The 21,708-nt window shown below is 35.9% G+C and overlaps 1 protein-coding gene across 2 annotated transcripts in view; it reads right to left on the bottom strand.

Moving 5' to 3' along the window:
• CRY1 (cryptochrome circadian regulator 1) overlaps nt 1-21,708 on the bottom strand; it is a 98,804-nt gene that overhangs the window by 6,840 nt on the left and 70,256 nt on the right. For both annotated transcript variants that reach the window (XM_041757410.1, XM_041757409.1), the window contains exons 3-10: nt 12,246-12,388; nt 6,243-6,427; nt 5,778-5,866; nt 5,074-5,214; nt 4,681-4,992; nt 2,998-3,149; nt 2,559-2,761; nt 2,358-2,453 (exon numbers count right to left, since the gene is read on the bottom strand). In XM_041757410.1, coding sequence (XP_041613344.1) covers nt 2,358-2,453; nt 2,559-2,761; nt 2,998-3,149; nt 4,681-4,992; nt 5,074-5,214; nt 5,778-5,866; nt 6,243-6,427; nt 12,246-12,388 — 1,321 coding nt within the window. The remainder of the gene's footprint in view (nt 1-2,357; nt 2,454-2,558; nt 2,762-2,997; nt 3,150-4,680; nt 4,993-5,073; nt 5,215-5,777; nt 5,867-6,242; nt 6,428-12,245; nt 12,389-21,708) is intronic.

Here is a 21,708-nt window from a genome sequence, read left to right as displayed (position 1 = left end):
ACAACATATGAGGGTTCCAGTCTCTTCACATCCTCCACAACACTTTTTACGATCTATCATGTTTTTAGGCACTGGAGTGAGTTCAGGGTAACCAATTCACTCCCGTTTATCTGGGATTTTTCAAGTGTTAGCACTGCAAGTCCCAGGTCTCAGGAAGCCCCTCAATCCCAGGTAATCAGTGATAGTTGGTTACCCTAAGTGGGTATGAAATATCATCTCTTAGGGGTTTTAATTTGCATTTCCTTAATGACTAATAATGCTAATTACTATTTTTATTTTTTTTAAAGATTTATTCATTTTATTCAGCAAGAGAGAGAGACTGAGAGGCAGAGACACAGGCAGAGGGAGAAGCAGGCTCCATGCAGGGAGCCCGACATGGGACTTGATCCCAGGTCCCCAGGATCACACCCCAGGCTGCAGGCGGTGCCAAACCGCTGCGCCGCTGGGGCTGCCCCGCTAACTACTATTTTTAATAGAAAAAATTTTTAAATAAAAACTAAAATATATTACTATCATAGATTGCGTTTTATCATAAGAACAACAATACTTCAAGTCATCTGTGTACAAGTCATAAAGAACCTTGCCCTTTGAGATACTGTAAAATAAAAGCCTACAAACAGGGTAAGTAGAGGGCATAAAGAGATATGCTACAGAAGTATCTAAATGTCCTTTCAAATGGAACAGAAACCAGAAGGGAGATAAATGTTTAATCGCATAGTCCAAACCCTCAGGATCTTTCCATAATCACTCTCATTTCCAGGTCCACAATGCTCTCTCCTTCAGCTGCCTACCCAAATGCTACCCAACCCACCATCTTGCAAGAAAACTTCTGTAGTTCCTTAAGTGCTCAATGATCTTTTTTTTTTTTCTATTGCATGTGGAAGCAGCATCTTACAATTTATAACTTTTTTCGCCTCATAGCACCTAATACAAAGTGTGTTACAGCCAACTATTTACATGATTAGAGTACTTCACGATTTATTAATCTTATTGTATCATAAAATACATGTGTATTTGTAAAGCAAAATTATTTCAATTTAACTTCCTACCATAATTAGTTTTTATGGTTAATTCTAAATAATAAATACAGATTTGAGTGGAACAAGAGGCAGTCTGTACCATCACCACCCATTAGTTGGGCACCTGAAGCCTGTTGCTTCCTACCCTTCTGTTACCTGCCTGCTATTTATGTGCTTCACAGAACTTCTGTCCCTCAAATTCATGTATGGACAGAGGAAGCAAGCTGTGAACTGAACAAGAGATCTGACAAAACTACTAAATTGATATCTTACTGAAGTTCAAATTGTAGGAGACTCTCAGAAGAACACTTCTGAAGTATACTGCCATCACTGACAACTACCAGACATTCCAGTAAAAAAATGCTTGATCTTATAAAAGTACATATGGCATTACATTTGCAGGGGAGGCCCAATAAGGACTTTAGGACTAGTCAGATCTGGATCTGAATTTTACTTACTGTGGAATCATAGTTAAGTTACCTAACCTTTCTTGGCTTATTTCCACCACCACCTCCCAGGTTATTGTGACAATGTGGCAAAAATCCCCTTGTACTGTGCACAAAGTAGATAGTTAAAATGAATGTTTTGTTCCTTTCTCCTTAATCTAATTGTTAGAGAATAAATATACGCTCTCAAAAGGATGGAGTGTATTTCTGAATCAGAATGGCTCAATTTTTAAAATAAATTTTATTCTTAATATCAATTTTAAACATGTGACCTTTTTGGAAAAAAAAAATAAGCATCCCTCAAATGCTGCCTTGTTTTTAATCAAATTAATTACCATGATGCTATTTTTGGTTAGAATCTTTGAAAACTGACACAATGATTCCAATTTCTAATAAATACTGGCTTCTTGACATTATTAATACACACATTAAGAATATATGTGGCAACCAAATATTTATCATATAGAAAACCACTATCAATCAGACTGTAAGGAAAAACTCGTGTGCAAAAAGACTAAAGACTATGCGTGTGTGTGATAAATCTTTTGGCCATATTCACAGGACCACTGACCTTAACTAATAACCTTATACCTGATATGCACCTAACAAACTAAAAAATAATGAGCCTTCAGAAAATATAAGTTTCATTTTACCCTTAAAATTGCCCTCTTCATTCAGTTTGCAAGATCTTTACCTTGAGCTAAATTCTACTACACATAATGTTTTCCATCTCCCAAATATCACTAATGGAATGAGGGAGGGTGTGTGTGTGTGTGTGTGTGTGTGTGTGTGTACACATGTATGCAGAAAAAACATTACAGTGAGATTCAATAAAAATATATTTGATTATTAATCTCTTTATGTTAAGTATAGAAATTTCCTTTTCACTTACTTCCACTGCTGCTACAACCTGGAATATTTTCTCCAGGAGAATATCCCATGAGGCCTCCATTCCCATTAGGATTAGAAGGCACTGATGCAAGAAGACCTAAAGGGAAAAAAAACTCCTATTAAAATATGATCAAGATCAAATTCAAGGATAGGTACATAAACACCTGCCAAAGAAACAAACCAAAGGTAATTACTGACATACCCAGTCCTCTATATCGTGAAAGCTGCTGGTAGATCTGCTTCATCCTCTCAATATTCAAACGGCTTGCCTCAGCATGATTCACCATTGGTTTAGGATAATTAACTCCTATCAAACATTTGGCTACCTTTTGGATACCTTCTGGTGCATTCCAGGGATCATAGATATATTTTGCAGGGAAACCTCTTAGGACAGGCAAATAACGCCTTTTGGGAGAAGGAAGAAAAACTATTAATAAAAAAAACTACAAGCAAATTATAACAAACTTATTATTAGCTATGAATGACCAAAATCAAGTCAATACCATTTAATGATTTGTTTACCCATCTCCTCATCTCTGCTGCCCATGATGAGTGGAAAAAAACCTTAAGTATTGCTTAAACATGAAACGCTCTTCCTGGATTAGTTATTCCAAACTGAGTAATAATCACCCTTGATTTACCTGATATAGTCTCCATTGGGATCTGTTCTCCTACCAAAACCAACAGGGCAATAGCAGTGAAAAAACTGTTGGAAAAAGGAACTACAAGACAGCCACATCCAACTTCCAGCATTTATGCTCCAATCTGCATCAAGCAATAATTCTTCAAATACCTTCAGAAGTAACAGTAACCAATTAGTTTGTACACATATAATTCTCAAAGCAAGCATTTTCCAGGACTCTGTAGATCAAAAGTCAAGGCAAAGAAAATCTAGCACAGAACTGTAAAATTGAACATTCCAATGTTAGCCTCCTTGTCAATGTTCTATTCTGTACTGAGTTATTTCAGGGAAAGAAAAATATCAGTAGTATAAGTGAATTTCTGAATAGAATTTATCTCTCTGGTCTTTGCAATGTTATTGGGAAGAGGATAAAATAATTACTCAAGCTACTGATTCAATTAAAAATGCAAGAAAAAAAGCAGTAAACACTTTCAAGAAAGCAAAGATGCTACCAAGTAAATAACAAAAACTTAGAAGTTTGATACACTGGTCTACATAAAGGGAGCACCCAAATATAAATGACCTTTAAAAATGTACTAGCGAAAAAGAAAAAAAAAAAAAAGCACTAGCATTATAGAGTTTAAATTTGGAATTTCTTCAGCAAAAGGGAAACAGAATTAAAATGCCTTTTTATAAAGTCATTAAGTGTGTACTATATACATCTATCTACCTCATGTACAACTTTGTACTAAGAAATACAGGAGATGAAAAAAAAAAAAAAAAGAGGATCAGAAATGGTCCTTGTGGGATACCTGGATGGCTCAGTGGTTAAGCATCTGCCTTTGGCTCAGGGCATGATCCCAGGTCCGGGGATCAAGTCCCACATCAGGCTCCCTGCAAGGAGCCTACTTCTCTCTCGGCCTAGGTTTCTACCTCTCTCTCTCTCTCTCTCTCTCGAATAAATAAATAAATCTTAAAAAAAAAAAATGGTTCCTGGATAGGGAAAATCTAATCCTATTATGTATGACCACAAGTTGATGTCACAAAATGCAGTATGCTTCACTTTACATAATAGATCACTAAAAAGTATAATGTTAAAGTGAGGCAAAATGTTACATAATTTTTATAATATAAATTCATTACTTCTAAGAATTCTTGGGCAAATCCATTTTTGTAACAGAAATGATCACTTATAAATATTTCATCTAATGAGTCCAGTGTGTTAAACCTTATAGTTCCCTTGATGGCCAGGCTGGTTCAGTCTCTGAAATGACTTTAGGTTCATCAAACCAGTTTTCTGGGGGTGCCTGGGTGGTTCAGTCAGTAAAATGTCTGCCTTCAGCTCAAATCATGACCCTAGGGTCCTAGAATGGAGCCCATATCACACTTCCTGCTCAGCAGGGAGCCTGCTTCTTTCTCTCCCTTTGCCACTCCCCCTGCTTATAGTTTCTTGCATTCCCTCTCAAATAAATAAATAAACTCTTAAAAAAAAAATCAAACCAGTTTTCACCATTTTTCCTGTCTGAATACACCATTCTGCTCTCCAAGAGTATGCCTGTGTTAGGGAATTAAAATCTTTACCTGCTGAAAAAATTAAGACTATAAATGAATCAAATTATTGACAGCTTCCAGGAATTGTCTTAATAAGGTATAGAGTCCTTCAAAATAAGACTGTGCTAACATTAGTTAGAAGAATACTCACCTTCATTCCTTCTTCCCAACTAATCCACAGGTCACCTCGGGTCAGGAAGCAAGCTACTGCATGTCTGGCTAAATGGTGAATCCAACCCTCCTGACGAAGCTGTGTCATGATGGCATCAATCCACGGAAAGCCTGTCCGGCCTTCTGCCCATTTTGCTAAAGCCTCGGGATTTTTATCCCAAGGAATCTGAACACAAATGGGGTTTCCTTCCATTTTATCAAAGCGTGGATTATTTGTTGCTGCTGTATAGAAAAATTCACGCCATAACAGTTGCCCATAAAGGGAAAGGGGAGGGGAACTATTCTTCTTCACCTAAGGTTAAAAAGCAAAGTATTATTATCAGCAATTTTTAAAGAAGTATTTTGAAAAATAAGCTTCAGTTTTAGACAATACCTTTTTGTAGAGATCTGTGAGTTTGAAGTAAAACAGTCGACATGACAAACAACCAAATCGGAGATAAGGACTGAGTCCAGTAGGGCTAGCGAGCAGGGAATTTGCATTCATTCGAGGTCTTTCAAAGTTTGCCACCCAAGCCTGAAAATACACAGAGAAAATTATGCTAACTAACTGCCTTTCCATATTAAAAGAGTGTTTAAAACAGACATATTTTTTAAAGGTTACACAGTTCTTGGAGATAAAATTTCATTTTCCCAGTCACAAACATATTTTAATAAAAAAACACAACAGAATAAATGTGAGCATTCTTCTGTTTCAGCCATCCTCATGTAGCACATACTCATGTGAAATAAATTATATTCAAATTCCTAACACCAAGCTGAGAGGACTTTCAACCTGTCTCCTTGACATTGAGGTAAAGGTGAAATAGAAGAATAGCTTCAAAGTTATGGTCATCAGATACCAGCTTACAAAGAAAGTATAGAAGAGGTAGTACTGGTAGTAGATAAAGAGGAAATTGTCAGCAGAGGAGGAAAAAAATATTCAAACAAAGAGATGGTTGTTAATTTTCAAACAATTAGGTTTATGCTATTTTAACTATTTCAATTCTTCTGTTTAACAGTCTGTATATTACTTTTAAAAAAGAGTGAATTTTTTTTTAAATGCCAGTTTGGAAATATAAGCATGATCTATAATTATACTTTTCTTTCCAAATGCCTTTCCAAACGTGTAAGTGCTTCAGTTTCTCCGCCTGGCCATACTGCAGAGGGCAAACCATCTGTATCAAAACCTAAAAAAAAACAAACAGAAAAAAGAAAAAATATTCTTCTAGAACTAAAATAATTTTTATTGAACCATAATAATTGGGAAAAACTACTTTGCAGAAAAATTATGACAGTAGCATAAAAATGAACTGAGGGCCCTGGATAGGTCCTCACATATAAGGATATAACATGGTCTCTATTCTTTTGGACAAACATCTTAAGGTGATAATACATCATATTTATAAAACAAATAATGTACAGATTTATCACTTCTTTGCTTAAGAGTTTCTTTTAGACTTTTTTCTCCTTTCTTTCCCTTTTAAAGCAAAAACCTTATATGTCAAATTAGAAGTGAGATTTTCTGAGAGATTTATTAACTCTCAAAACTTCATTTACACCTACCTAGTTCTTCCAGTGAAGGGACCCCATATTTCTCATCATGGTCATCAGACAGAGGAGTTGTGCACTTTTCTACTACTTCCGAAGTAATTGTCTCTACTGGTATCTCTAGTGGTTCCATTTTGCTGATGAGAGTCTGGAATCTTTTATATGTAAGAGGTGGTTGTCCACCATTGAGTTCGATGATCCTATTACAAAGTTAGTAAAATGCAAAAAAAAAACAAAAACAAAAAACTTAGTAAAATGCAGTTAATATTAAAAAATGATAATATATTTTGTTGATAAGTTCTAAGAATGCTTAAGATCAGAAAACAAAATTAATTACTTAAGACTTCCAGGAGGATATAAACTTCTTATATGGCCAGGAAACTTATTAAAATATCTAAAAATTATTCTCTTTATTTTCTAGACATCTGTTTTGTGTCAAAAATATACAGCATGCGAGTAACAAAACCTTAAGACAAAGGGTATTATTAAGCACCTATGAGTGATGGCTAAATTAGCCTAAAGGCAATAACATAAAAGTTATATATATATATGAAAAGGTAAAAACATTACAACTCAGCTCAAAGAATCTCTTAATCATCAGTAAAAACTAAACCAGACCAATATTATACTGAAGGGCAATAAAGCAAGTATTACTAGGATTTTATAACTATAGAAATAATCAATTGCTACTTCCTGTTGTGCTCATCATGCCTTTGTTAAATTTGCCAGCATATGTGTCTTATGAACATACTTTATATTTACTTCTGATCACTAAATGCCTCAATCAAGTCATACTAAAAAGAGGATTAGCTTTGCCAATCATAGTGTGGATTAGACACTACTCACGAATAACTAATTATTCTTTTTTACTATGGCCATTTGCTTGGCATTTAGCCCTAACAAAGAATTACTGGTAAAATCCAATGCCATCATTTTATGGTTCAGAAACTAAAGCCTACCAAAAGAGCTAAATGAATTAGTCAAGGTTGCATAATTAATAAATACTAAATCAAGGTTTTCTTAATCCAAATATAGTACATTTCTTAAAAGTTTTAAATTCCAGTTAGTTAACATGCAGTGTAATATTAGTTTCAGGTGTACATTTAGTACAATTCAACACTTCCACACAACACTAGGTTGCTCATCCTAAGTGTACTCCTTAATCCCCACCACTTATTTAACCCACTCCTCACCTACCTCCCCTTTGGTAACCATCAGTTTGTTCTCTATAGTTAAGAGTCTATTTCTTGGATTGACTCTCTTTTTTTTCCCTATTCTTGTTTGTTTTGTTTCTTAAATTCTATTTTTCATTAATAGTGTATAGGAATGCAACAGCTCTTTATACATTGGTTTTGTATCTACATTTTTACTGAATTCCTTTATCAGTTCTAGTAGTTTTTTGGCAGAGTCTTCAGGGTTTTTATATACACAGTATCATGTCATCTGTAAATAGTGAGAGTTTTACTTTTTCCTTAACAATCTGGATCCCTTTTATTTCTTTATATTGTCTAACTGCTGTGGCTAGGACTTCTAGTACTATGTTGCATAAAAGTGGTGGGAGTGGACATCTTTGTCTTATTCCTGACTTTAGGGAGAAAGCTCTTAGTTTTTCATGTAAGGCCTTTATTATGTTGAAATGTTTCCTCTAGACTCACCTGCAGAAGATTCTTATCATGGATGGATGTTGCATGCACTTTGTCAAATGCTTTTTCTGCATCTACTGAAATGATCATATGGGTTTTTAAAAAAGATTTGAGAGAGAGAGAGAGCGCACACATGCGCACATGAGCATGTGAGCACCCAAATAGGGGTAGGCACAGAGGGAGAGGGAGACGCAAGGAGACTAATGTGGGGCTCAATTCCAGGATCATGACCTGAGCTGAAAGCAGACGTTTAACTGACTGAGCCACCCAGGGACCCAATGATCATATGATTTTTATCCTCTTACTGATGTAACATATCAGGTTGATTATTTTGCAAATATTGAGTCATGCTTACATGTTAGGAATAAATCCCACATGATCATGGTGTATAATTTTTTAATGTACTGTTGGAATCTGTTTGCTAGTATTCTGCTGAAAATTTTTGCCTCTACATTCATGAGAGATATTGACTTATCGATCCTTTTTATGGTGTCTTTATCTGTTTGGTATCAGGCTAACACTGGCCTCACAGAATGAATTTGGAAGTGTAATTAAGAAAACAGTCTCATTTATAATTGCGCCAAAATAAATAAATAAAATATCAGGGCACCTGGGTGGCTTGGTTGGTTAAGCAACTGCTTTCGGGTCAGGTCATCATGATCCCAGGCTCCTTGCTCAGTGGGAGTCTGTTTCTTTCTCTTCTCCCCACATCTACTTGTGCTCACTCTCTCTCTCTCTCTCAAATAAATAAATAAAATCATTTAAAAAAATTTTAATATATCTAGGAATAAAGTTAACCAAAGAGGTGAAAGACTTGTACTCTAAAAACTATAAAACGCTAACAAATTCTAGACAACACAAAGAAAGAGAAAGATACTCCATGCTCCTAGGTTGAAAGAACAAATACTAATGGGGCACCTGGCTGGCTCAGTCAAAAGAGCGTGCAATTAATTCTTGATGTTGGGGTCATGACTTTGAGCCCCATGTTGGATGTAGAGATTACATAAACTTTAACTTTTGTTTAAAAATTAACAAAATTGTTAAAATGTCTACACTACTCAAAGCAATATACAGAGACACCTGGGTGGCTCAGTGGTTGAACATCTGTCTTTGGCTCAGGGCATGGTCCCAGAGTCCTGGGATCGAGTCCTGCATTGAGCTCCCCTTGAGAAGCCTGCTTCTTCCTCTGCCTATGTCTCTGCCTTTCTCTTTGTGTCTCTCATAAATAAATAAATAAAATCTTAAAAATAAAGCAACATACACATTTAATGCAATCCCTATCAAAATATCAACAGCATTTTTCACAGAGCTAGAACAAACAATTCTTGTTTGGAGGAACCACAGAAGCTGTGGCTGTTGTGGAACCACAGAAGACCTGTAATTGCCAAAGCAATTGTGAAAAAGAAAAAACTGGAGGTATCACAATTCCAAATTTTAAGTTATATTACAAAGTGGTAGTAATTAAAACAGTGTGGTACTGGCATAAAAAGAGACACACAGATCAGTGGAATAGAATAGAAAACCCAGAAATAAACCCACAATTATAAATGGTCAGTTAACCTTTGACAAAGGAAGAATGAATATACAATGGGGAAAAGTCTCTTTAACAAGTGGTGTTAAGAAAACCTGATAGCTACATGGAAAAGAATGAAACGACCACTTTCTTGCACCATACACAAAAACAAACTCAAAATGGATTAAAGACCTAAGTGTAAGATCTGAAACCGTAACAATTCTTGAAGAGAGCACAGGCAGTAATTTCTCTGACATCAGCTATAGCAACATTCTTCTAGATATGCCTCCTCAGGCAAGGGAAATAAAAGCAAAAATAAACTATGGGGCTTCAACAAAATAAAAAGGTTCTGCAAAGGAAACAATCAACAAAACTAAAAGGCAACCTACCGAATGGGAGAAGATATTTACAAATGACATAGCTGATAAAAGACTGGTATCCAAAATAAATAACGAACTTATAAAACTCAACACCCCAAAACCAAATCATCCAATTAAAAATGGGCAGGATAGGGACGCCTGGGTAGCTCAGCAGTTGAGCATCTGCCTTAAACTCAGGGTGTAATCCCAGTCTGGAGATCAAGTCCTGCATCAGACTCCCTGCAAGGAGCCTGCTTCTCCCTCTGCTGTGTCTGTCTCTTTCTCTCTGTGTCTCTCATCAATAATAAATAAATAAAATCTTTTTTTTTAAAAAAGAGCAGAATACATGATCAGACATTTTTCCAAAGAAGACATCCAGATGGCCAAGAGATACATGAAAAGATGTTCAATATCACTCATCAGGGAATTGCAAATCAAAACTACAAAATCACCTCACACCTGTCAGAACAGCTAAATTTAAAAACACAAGGAACAAGTGTTGGTGAGGATATGGATAAAAGAGAGCCTTCTTACACTCTCGGTGGGAATGCAAACTTGTGCAGTCACTATGGAAAATGATATAGAAATTCCCCCAAAAGTTAGAAATATAATTACCCTAAGATCCAGTAATTGTACTACTGGGTATTTACCCCCAACATACAAAAATTAGTATTTTTTTTAATTTTTTTTTTATTATTTATTTATGATAGTCATACAGAGAGAGAGAGAGAGGCAGAGACATAGGCAGAGGGAGAAGCAGGCTCCATGCACCGGGAGCCTGACGTGGGATTCGATCCCGGGTCTCCAGGATCGCGCCCTGGGCCAAAGACAGGCGCCAAACCGCTGCGCCACCCAGGGATCCCTACAAAAATTAGTATTAAAAGGGATACATGCACTCCTACATTTATAGCAGCATTATTTACAACAAACTATGGAAGCAGTCCGAGTGTCCATCAATGGATAAAAAAGACAGACAGACAGACACACACACACACACACACACAGACACACACAGGAATATTATTCAGCCATAAAAAAGAACAAAACCTTGCCATTTGCAACAACATGGGATAGAGCTAGAGAATATAATGCTATGTGAAATAAGACCCCTGCCTGAAATCAAGCCATAGTTTTTTCATACATTTGGAAGAGGAGAATAAAATTAACTAGTTTGTCATGTAACATAGAATTAGCTTTATTAACTAGATAAAATGATTAAATAACTAAAAGTAAAATAATTTAAAAGGTACATAAATTATGAGATTTCAAGTTCAGGACTTACAAGGACAACAGTATGCCAAAACTTACTAATTTAATGAATCTTGTGAACCTTCAAGATTCAAACCATGTAATACTTCCTAAATTCAAACTTGACTACAGAATCTTTTTTGGACAAAGCATCACCAAGAAATGGTATTTCAAGAAATATACTTTGAGAAATAGGATATTATGCCACTGTTCAGAGAGCCACAGTGATACATAGTAATATCACATACAATTTGCAACTGGACTTAAAATCCAGATAGACAAGATAAACACAAATGAAATAAAAAGAAAAACTTCAGACAATCATACTAAATATATCACAGCATTTTGTGTCATCTAAACTATGAAAGTAATATTGCTAAGAGCCCAAAAAGGCAAGACCACAGGCCAAGTTAGAATAATCAAGGAAACTTTTGTGATACTCTTAATAGTTTTTTTTTTTTTTAAAGATTTTATTTATTTCCCCATGAGAGACACACACAGAGAGAGAGGCAGAGACACAGGCAGAGGGAGAAGCAGGCTCCATGCAGGGAGCCTGATGTGGGACTCAATCCCGGGACCCCAGGATCACGCCCTGGGCCGAAGGTGGCGCTAAACCGCTAAGCCATCTGAGCTGCCCACTCTTAATAGTTTGAAATTGAAATTCTAAGTATTTTTATCTTCTGCACTCATTTGTCTGGATTCTGGCATCTGTCACTGAGTAAGTAAAAAATCAGAGAAGTTAAATAAAATGCTAAGGGTTTGACATATATTCATTTAATTCTCCCACAATTCTATTATGTATATGTTGTTACTTCCATTTTAAAAAACTTAAGTCCTGTGGGTTAAAATTTACTTGTCCATGTATTTTTTTTTAAAAGGATCCTGAGGGCAGCTCCGGTGGCGCAGCGGTTTGGCGCTGCCTGCAGCCTGGGGTGTGATGCCAGAGGCCCGGGATCAAGTCCCACATCGGGCTCCCTGCATGGAGCCTGCTTCTCTCTCTCCCTCTGCCTGTGTCTCTGCCTCTCTCTCTGTGTCTATGAATAAATAAATAAAATCTTAAAAAAAAATAAAAAATAAAAGGATCCTGAGATTAAGACATGAGCTGAGATCAAGAGTCAGATGCTTAATTGACTGAGCCATCCAGGTGCCCCTTGTCCATGTACGTAACACCACTGATCTGTACACTTAAAAATGGTTGAGATAACAAATATTATGTGCATCTTATCAAAATAAACAAAAAGAAAAAAAAACTTACTTGTCCAGGTCATATAATGTATGTGAAATTCGTACAATTACTTCTACTCCAGCTTCAGTAGCCAGTTTCTTAATAGCTGCATCTCGTTCCTTTCCAAAGGGCTCAGAATCATACTCAATTGAAAGTTTAGTAATGTTCCATTCCTAAAATAAGGAAAAGGGACAAAATGTACATGAATTTTAATTATTATTTTTCCATTATAACAATACATTCTGGTAAAAATGTGAAAAGCTCCAATTCTACATATAAAATGATCATACATAAACTTTGAATATGCAGGAAAAAACACACAATTTATAAATTTATAATTATGTAACTAAGCAATGAACACTCACTAGATTTTAGGCACTGCAGTAGGCAGTAGACAATCTAGTAGTATGCTTAAGATCAGCTTCCTACAATAATTGTGTTTGTATAGCACTTTACTTTTCAAATAAATTACACTTATATTATCTCATTTGCTCCTCAAAATAAACCTCAGTTTAGCAGGTTGATAACTCTGGTTGATAACTCCATTTGGCAGATAAGGTTATTTTAAAAATTTAGGGACCTGCCCAAGTTCAAAAAGAACAGGAATACTTAGAGGGTATTTTTGTCTGCTGATTCTAAGAATTGGTCTTTCACAAACCTTTTTTTTTTTTTTAACTTTATTTTATTTTTAAAGATTTTATTTATTTATTCGAGAGAGAGAGAGAGAGATCAGCAGAGACACAGGCAGAGAGAAGCAGGCTCTGTGCAGGTAGCCTGACGTGGGACTCAATCCCGGAACTGCAGAATCACGCCCTGGGCCAAAGGGAGATGCTCAACCACTGAGCCACCCAGGCATCCCTTTCACAAACCTTTGATAGTTAATGTGGTACTTTGCAGAGGTACTCTGTTTTACAATTTTTTATTTCTGATTACCAAAAAATGTTAACTGTGGAGATACAGAGACAGTAATAATGTCAGATATTTATTGAGTATCAGGTGCTATATTGATAAGCTCTGTACACATTTCCTTATAGTGATTTTCAATGTGGAGGCTGTGACTTAAAGCAATTGTGATTTCGGAAGGGGGCGGTAACTTTTTTAATTTATTATTTTTAAAGATTTTATTTATTTATTCATGAGAATACACAGAGAGGAGAGAGAGAGAGGCAGAGACACAGGCAGAGGGAGAAACAGGCTCCATGCAGGGAGTCCGACATGGGACTCGATCTCAGATCTCCAGGATCACACCCTGGGCCGAAGGCGGCACTAAAACGTTGAGCCACCCAGGCTGCCCAAGTAGTAACTTTTTCAATTCTTAAATGTACTCTGATATATCTTACAAGAAAAAAAAAATCAACTGTTAAGTCTACTATTATTTAACTAACTATATGGTAACACACTAATTCTCCAGATCTGTATAAATTAGAAAAGGACTGTTCCCAATGGTAGGTTTAAAAAAATGCTAGTATAAACACTGCAGTGTATATCCTTATCTTTATGAATGCATCTTAAACATTTTGGGGCCTTAGTTCTATTTTTCCTAGAAACAGTTCCTTGAAAAACAATGAATAGATAAGTGCATTTAAAATTTTGACAAACAAAAAAATAAAAATAAAAATAAAAATAAAATAAAAATAAAATTTTGACAAACACTGTCAAATTTTCCACCAGATATATTGTACCAATTCGCATTCTCATCAGTAGTATACCAATGTGTTTTGTCCCCATATACTTGCCAGTAGAGTGTGTTGAAGGTTTTTTGAAACTACTAACAAATACACATGGTATAGACAGAGAAATAATATCTCATTTTAAACATTTTCCTTCCTTGAACATTTTGAAGAATGCATACCAAGTCATCGATAGCTGTTACCTTTGGATAGCTGTTAGCTTTGAAATTTCAGAGTGCAAAAGGGAATTATTTTTATTTTACACACTGTTGCACTGTTCACATTTGTTAGAACAATCATGTACTGTTTTTGAAATTTAGAAACAAAATTAAAATAAGGGTGGGAAAGCATTATATTACTTTGTTTCTATACTGCTAGTATAGAATAGTAGTTTAAATCACAGGATCTAAAGTCAGACCTGAGTTCAAAGACTGACTCAACTATTTGCACAAATGGCTAAATTCTTTATGCCTGCTTCTTCACCTATAAAATGAATAGAACGTGAGTAATGTGCTTAGAGAGTACCTACCACATAATAAACACTATGTGTTTGCTGCAGTAAAATGAAAAAAAATCATACAGGGTTGCTGAAAGATTAAATAATACATGTAAATTGTTAAGGACATAGTACACAGTAAGTCCTCAATGAATGGCAGCTATTATTACTAGCCATTTATATACTTCTTCTTTAGTGAGTTGCAACTTATGTTTGCTTGGTTTTCTAGCACAGTGAATTTTTCTCTTGCGGACTTGTAAGAGCTCTCTAAATTTTGATGAACGCAACCTTTCTCTGCCATATATGCTACAACTTTTTTCCTAAATAGTTTGTAATTTTATGATTTTTTTTATAAAATTTTTTTTTTAGTTTTTAGATAAATGGTAGAGTTTAAAATAAGTCAATAACACTTTTGAAAGGGAAGGGAATCAAAATATAGACATTACTAGTAAAGATAAATTGGAGAAAACATAATAGGTTTATGGGCAGGTAAGCTTGCTAATATTTCACCCCAGAATTAAAGAGATTAACCCATCCAATGATAAGCAGCACCTTCCCTGCAGTATATACTACCCCCATAAAACTTATCACACAGGAGAAAAGAATAGGATGTGTGCTCTCAGCCACTGAGAAGAAAAGGTACAATCTGAGCTATATTCATCTAGCTCCTTTTACTAAACTGATCAATGAAATCTTTTACTTCTTCCTTGGGGATAAATTAGTGAACATCTCTCCATAAGAAAAATGAAAAGCTAGGGAAGAGAAGGTTCCCCAAACATTAAATGTATTAATTCATACATGGAATGTTAAAATTCTTATTACAGGGGGATACAATGCTAGGTCCCTCCCTCTTGGAGCTTACAGGAAGACTGGCAACACAAAGGTAAATTTAAGAAGTAAATACATAATAACTATTAGAAAAAAATATAATGCTATGGTAGAGAATATGGGGATGAGGGTAAGTTAGTAAACTAATTATCTACTCTTTCTTCTCCAATTCCACTTGCAAGGCCTTCAGTTGGTAATGAAAGTTTATATCCCTGATTGCTCCCTATCTTAGGTGGAAAGCACTCGGTATTTTACCATTAAGAATGACATTAGCTATGTTTTTAGTAGACCATCATTATCGGAGCACCTGGGTGGCTCCGTTGGTTAAATGTCTGCTGTCAGCTCAGATCATGATCCCAGGGTCCTGGGATCAAGCTGCACATCAGGGAGCCTGTTTCTTCTTCTCCCTCTGTCTCTCTCCCCCTACTCGTGTTCTCATTCATTATGTTCTCTCTCAAATAGGTAAATAATTTTTTTTAAAAGACAGCCTTTATCAAATTAATATTTACCAAGTTTATATTCCTAGTTTGCTTATTCCTAGTTTTAAGCAAACCATAAATGGATGCTGAATGCTTTTTCTTCATCTATTGTGATAACTGTAATAGCTTTTCCTTTATTCTTTTAATAGGAAGAATTACTTCAATTGATTTTTATAATGTTAAACCAACTTTGTATTCCTGGGATAAATTGAGGTAGTATTATTTTAAAATATTGCTAATTTCAATTTGTTAATATATTGTTAAGGATATGAGCCTGTTTCTGGGGGACACTGGCTATCCTTACTTTTTTTCTTAAGATTTCTTCCTCGGGTTTTGATATTAGAGTATGGTATTAAAGTTATGCTGGTCTCATAAAATAAGTGTTTTGGGGAATTGTTCCCTACATTTTCCTATGTTTTCTGAAAGGTGTTGTAAAACTGGTATGATTTCTTTCTCAAATATATGATGGAATTCACATCTAAAGCAATCTTGGGCCTGGAGTTTTATTTATAAGGAAGGTTTTCAATTACAAACTCAATTTTTTTTTTAAGAGATTTTATTTGAGGGATGCCTGGGTGGCTCGGTGGTTAAGCGCCTGCCTTTGGCTCAGGGCGTGATCCTGGTGTCCTGGGATTGAGTCCCACATCAGGCTCCCTGTATGGAGCCTGCTTCTCCCTCTGCCTAATAAATAAATAAAATTTTTTAAAATTTCTAAAAAAAAAAAGAGAGAGAGATTTTATTTGAGAGAGAGAGAACGAGACAGAGCAAGCACACACATAGGCAGAGTGGCAGGCAGGGGGGAGAGGAAGAAGTAGGCTCCAGGCTGAGCAGGGAGCCCAATGTGGGTCTCGATCCCAGGATACTATGATCATGACCTGAGCCAAAGGCAGATGCTTAACCAATGGAGCCACCCAGGCGCCCCTATAAGTTCAATTTCTTTAAGAGATATAGGGCTATTTGTGCTTGCTTCAGCAGCACATATACTAAAATAGGGCTATTCATTTTTTTTCTGAGACTTTTATAACTCCTACTTTCAAGAAATTTTTCATCTTAGTCATATAATTTATTGGCATTGTTTTAACATCTTTTACTATCCTTTTGAAATTTAGAGAATCTCTATTGATATCCCCCTTTTTATTCCTGATAAAAGTAATTTTCTCCCTTTTTCATCCTGATCAATATTGTTAGTAGTTTATCAATTTAATCTTTTCGAAGACCTAGCTTTTGGCTTTGCTGACTGAATCAATCAGGGTTCATTCAGTCAGGAAAAGAAACCACATCAGCAGTTTGAACACAGAAAATTTAATATAAAGGATTATTAGCAAGTAAAAGGTGGTCAACAATGACAAAGAGTAAAAGAGAATGAGTTAAGGGACACTATCAATATGGTATATAGTCACTAGCCATAGAAGTGGCTTCTGAGCACTTGAAATGTAGGTAGCTGGAACAGAGATGTGCTGTAAGCATAAAATATATGCTGGATTTCAAAGATTTCATATGAAAAAAAGTTAAAATAGCTTAAAATTTGAATAATCATCTTATATTGAAAGGAAAATATTTTGATATTCTGGGTTAAATATATTTTTTAAATAAAATATATTCTTAACCTTAACTTCATCTGTTTCTTTTTACTTTTTTTAATGTGGCGATTAGAAAATTTACAATTGCTTATGTGGCTTCTGTTGTCTAAGGTGTCCAAAATTAGCAATTGCAGAATGCAGCTACTAAGAAATTAAGAAAAGAACCCTCCATTGATATTCACACCTCAATGCCTGGGTTTTGCTGCCACAATAACACAAAACCTTCCCTGGAGGGAAAGAATTTGCCAAAGGGCTAGGCAGACCTGGTTCCTAGGAATAGCACCTTGGGTGGCTGAAAAACTTCCTACAGGGTATAGGTGAGCTGGAGTTGGTCTGTGTAAGTGGCCTGGGGGCAGGGAAATTTGCCAGAGGATGTGGTTAGGCAGGGGCTTGTCCAAAAGGGAAGCTGAAATAAATACTACTGGGTCTCCCACATGCTCAACTGCTGGCTAATGTCCCAAGAAAAAAACATAGGGCTACCAATAAGGAAAGCCACTTTTCTCCTATTATGACTTTGCAGAGAACTACCAACATCTGTTGACATAACCTAGCATCAAGTCAGCTGACAAAGGAGAAATACTAACAGCATCCAGCTTCACTATCACAAAGCAGGACCTAGAAGGATAGATTATAACTGAGAGACAATAAACTGAATATTGCAATTTATTTTCTCTATTGTTTGCCTGCTTTGTTTCATTGATTTCCATTCCTCTGTTTATTATTCCCTTTCTTCTACTTACTATACTATAGGCTTCATTTGTTCTTTTTTTCTATTTTTTAAGGTGGACTTAGTTCTTTGATTTTTTTCTAATAGAGTGCTAAAAGCTATTAATTGTCCTCAAAGCACTGCTGTAGCTGAATCCCATAAATGTTTGTCTTTTAATAGCAAGTTAGTTTAATATTTTAAAAACATTATCCTAGTATTAACACTATTTTTTAACTGAAGTATGTTAAGTCCCATAAATTTTTGTGTATTATTTTTATTATCAGTTATAAATATCTGCAATTTTATTACTATTTATTTCATTCTATTAAAGTCAAATAATATATTCTATAAAAGATGCCAGTTTTTAAAAAATTATTGATATGTTTTGTGGCTGAACATATGGTCTTAGTATTTCATATGCACTAAAAAAAAAAAAGTGTAGTTTTGGGGCATAGTGTTCTGCAAATATTAGTACACCAAAGTGGTTGATAGCATTATTCATATTATCCATATCTTCATTAATTTTTTTATATTCTATCAGTAACAGAGTTTACCAGTTTGAGATTAACACATTTTATACTGTTAGTTGGTACATATATACATTTATAATGGTTATATCTTCTTGATGTAAGATTGCTCTTAATTTCTCATATATATATTTTAAGATTTTTATTTATTTATTCATGAGAGATGCAGAGAGAGGCAGAGACATAGGCAGACAGAGAAGCAGGCTCCTCGCAGGGAGCCTGATGCATGACACAATCCCCATACCAGGGATCAAGCCCTGAGCCAAAGGCAGACGCTCAACAACTGAGCCACGCAGACATCCCGATAATTTTGTCTTGAATTTGGCTTCCTTATGTTTACTGTTTACATCTTTTTCATTTCAAACTGTTAATTTTTTTTTATCTGAGTAGAGTTAATACAAAATGCTATGCTGGTTTCAGACCTACAACATACTGATTCAAATTCTCTATATGTTATACTATCCTCACCACAAATGTAGTTACCATCTGTGATTAAAAAACACTATTACTATTACAATATCATGGACTACGTTCCCTATGCTGTGCCTTTTATTCCTGTGACTTATTCATTCTACAGCTAGAAACCTACATCTGTTTTTCATATTCTTATTTATATTTTTTAAAGATTTATTGATTTGAGAGAGAGAGAGAAAGCATGAGCAGGAGGAAGGGCAAAGGGAGAGGATGAGAGAATCCTTAAGCAGATTCCCCGCTGAGTAAGGAGCCCAACGCAGGGCTCCATCCCAGGACCCTGAGATCATGACCTGAGTCAAAAGCAAGAGCTGGGAGCTTAACTGACTAAGCCCCCCAGGTGCCCCTCTTCATATTTTTAAAATGTCTCTTCTAATCAGTATACATTTGGGTTCTTGCTTATTCTTTATCCAGTCTGACAACTTGTGCCTTTTAAATGGTGAGCTTAAAGTAGACCATTTACACTGAATAAAATTGATATAGCTGAGCTTAAATTTATCCATCTGCTTTCATTTGAATGAGTCAAGTATTTTTAGTATTCCATTTTAAACTCTATTAACTTTTTTGAAATAGCTCTTTATGCTATTTTAGATCACTGTGCATTCTTATGACTGTCTACCTTCAAATCATATATTACCATTGAATAATATAAGAACTTATAGATACTTGTATTTCTTTTGCTTCCATCTTGTGTGGTCCTTTTATAAATTTTACTTTTGTATGTTATAAGCCTTTAATATTATCTCCTACAATTCACTGCTATTAGTTGGTTTTAACCTGTTAATAGTCTTTTAAAGAAAATAGGATAAATAACATAACTAAAAATAACAAAAAGGTTGGTCTTTTATATTTACCCACATATTTAGTGCTCTTTCATCTTTCTTGCAGATCCTGTCTTTCATCTAGAATAACTTCCTTTCACCTAGCAGAGCTTCCTTTAGTATTTTGTATAGTATAAATCTGTGGAAATGTTCTGTTTTTGTCTACCTGAAAATGCCTTCATCTTACTTTTTTTTTTTTTCATCTTACTTTTTTAAATCTATCTATCTATCTATCTATCTATCTATCTATCTATCTATCTATCTATCTATCCCTACAACACCAGATAGCTACCTATCTATGCCTACAGCACCAGGTAGGTAGGTAGGTAGCTAGCTAGCTAGCTAGCTAGCTATGCCTACAGCACCAGGTAGGTATTCCCAGGCAGACTCCTATCCAAGTACTAATTGCTTAGCTTCTAGGATCAGACAAGATCAGGCACATTCATAATGGTACAGTCGTAGACTACCTTCTTCCTTTTTTAAAAAATTAATTATTTATTTATTTTGGGGGAGGGCAGAGGGAAAGAGAATTTCAAGCAGACTCCCCCCTGAGCTCAGAGCGTGACATAGGGCTTCTCACAACCCTGACATCATGACTTGAGCCAATATCAAGAGCTGGATGCTTAACTGACTGAGCCACCCAGGCACCACTACTTTTTTTTTAATGAATATTTCCGCTAAGTTAACAAAATTGTTTGTAGTTCTTTTTTTCTAAAAGATTTACTTATTTTTAGAAAGAGTACCCAAGTGAAGGGAGGGGCAAAGGGAGAGAATTTTTCTTTATCTTTTTTTTTTTTTTTTTTTTTTTTGAGAATTTTTCAAGCAGACTACCCACTGAGTAAGGAGCCAATGCAGGGCTCAATCTCACAACCCACGAGATCATGACCTGAGATGAAACCAAGAGTTGGACGCTCAACCAAATGAGTCTCCCAGGCATCCCTTTTGTAGTTCTTTAAAGATGTCATTCAAGTACCATCTGGACTCAACTGTTTCCGATACAAACAAACAAACAAACAAACAACACTAACATTCTTATTGTGGCTCCCTGAATATGTCTTTACTCCTCTGGCTGCTTATAGAATTTTCTAATTTTGGTTTTCAGTTAATTGACTTTGATGTGGCAATATGTGGTTTTCTTTACATTTATGCTGTTTGGGGTTTTGTTGAGCATCTTGACTTGACACTGTCAAGTGTCAACTTTTATCAATTTTAGAAAATTCTTGGGGCACCTGGTTGACTCAGTCGGTTGAGCATCTGCCTTCAGTTCAGGTCATAATCCCAGGTCCTGGGATGGAGCCCTGCATCAGGCTCCCTGCTATGGTCATCCAGGCCATCTGGAGGGACCCTGAGGCATGCGAGAAGCTGGGAGCCACGGTGTTGCGGCTGCGGCGAGATCAGAAAGAGGCCCTGCTGCGCTTCTGTGTCACGTGGAACACCAACTCCAGGCACTGCCACAAAGCGCAGGCTGTGCTGGGGGTGCTCCTGCGGCACGAGGCCCCAGAAGAGCTCCTGGCGTACCCAGGCGTGCAGGCCTCACTGGAGGCTCTGCTGCCCTACACTGAGCGGCATTTTCAGCGGCTCAGCCGGACCCTGCAGGCAGCCACCTTCCTGGACTTCCTGTGGCACAACATGAAGCTGCCCACCCTCCCCACAGCTCCCTCTGTGGCTCCCTCAGCTCTCTGAAACATGCAGAAAGATGTTTTTCTCTCCTGAAAAAAAAAAAAAAAAAAAAAAAGCAGGGAGCCTGCTTCTCCCCTCCTCCTTACATGTGTGCTCTCTGTCTCAAATAAATAAATAAAATATTTGAAAAAAATTTAGAAAATTCTTAATCATTGTATCTTCCAACATTTTTTTTCTCTCCCACTCTCTTTCCCCTCTTTTTTCCTAGGTCTATAGTTATACATATGTTAGGCCA

Source organism: Vulpes lagopus, chromosome 5 (genome assembly GCF_018345385.1).
Source record: "Vulpes lagopus strain Blue_001 chromosome 5, ASM1834538v1, whole genome shotgun sequence".
Lineage (NCBI taxonomy): Eukaryota > Metazoa > Chordata > Mammalia > Carnivora > Canidae > Vulpes > Vulpes lagopus.
This window is presented reverse-complemented; position numbering and strand designations above follow the sequence as displayed.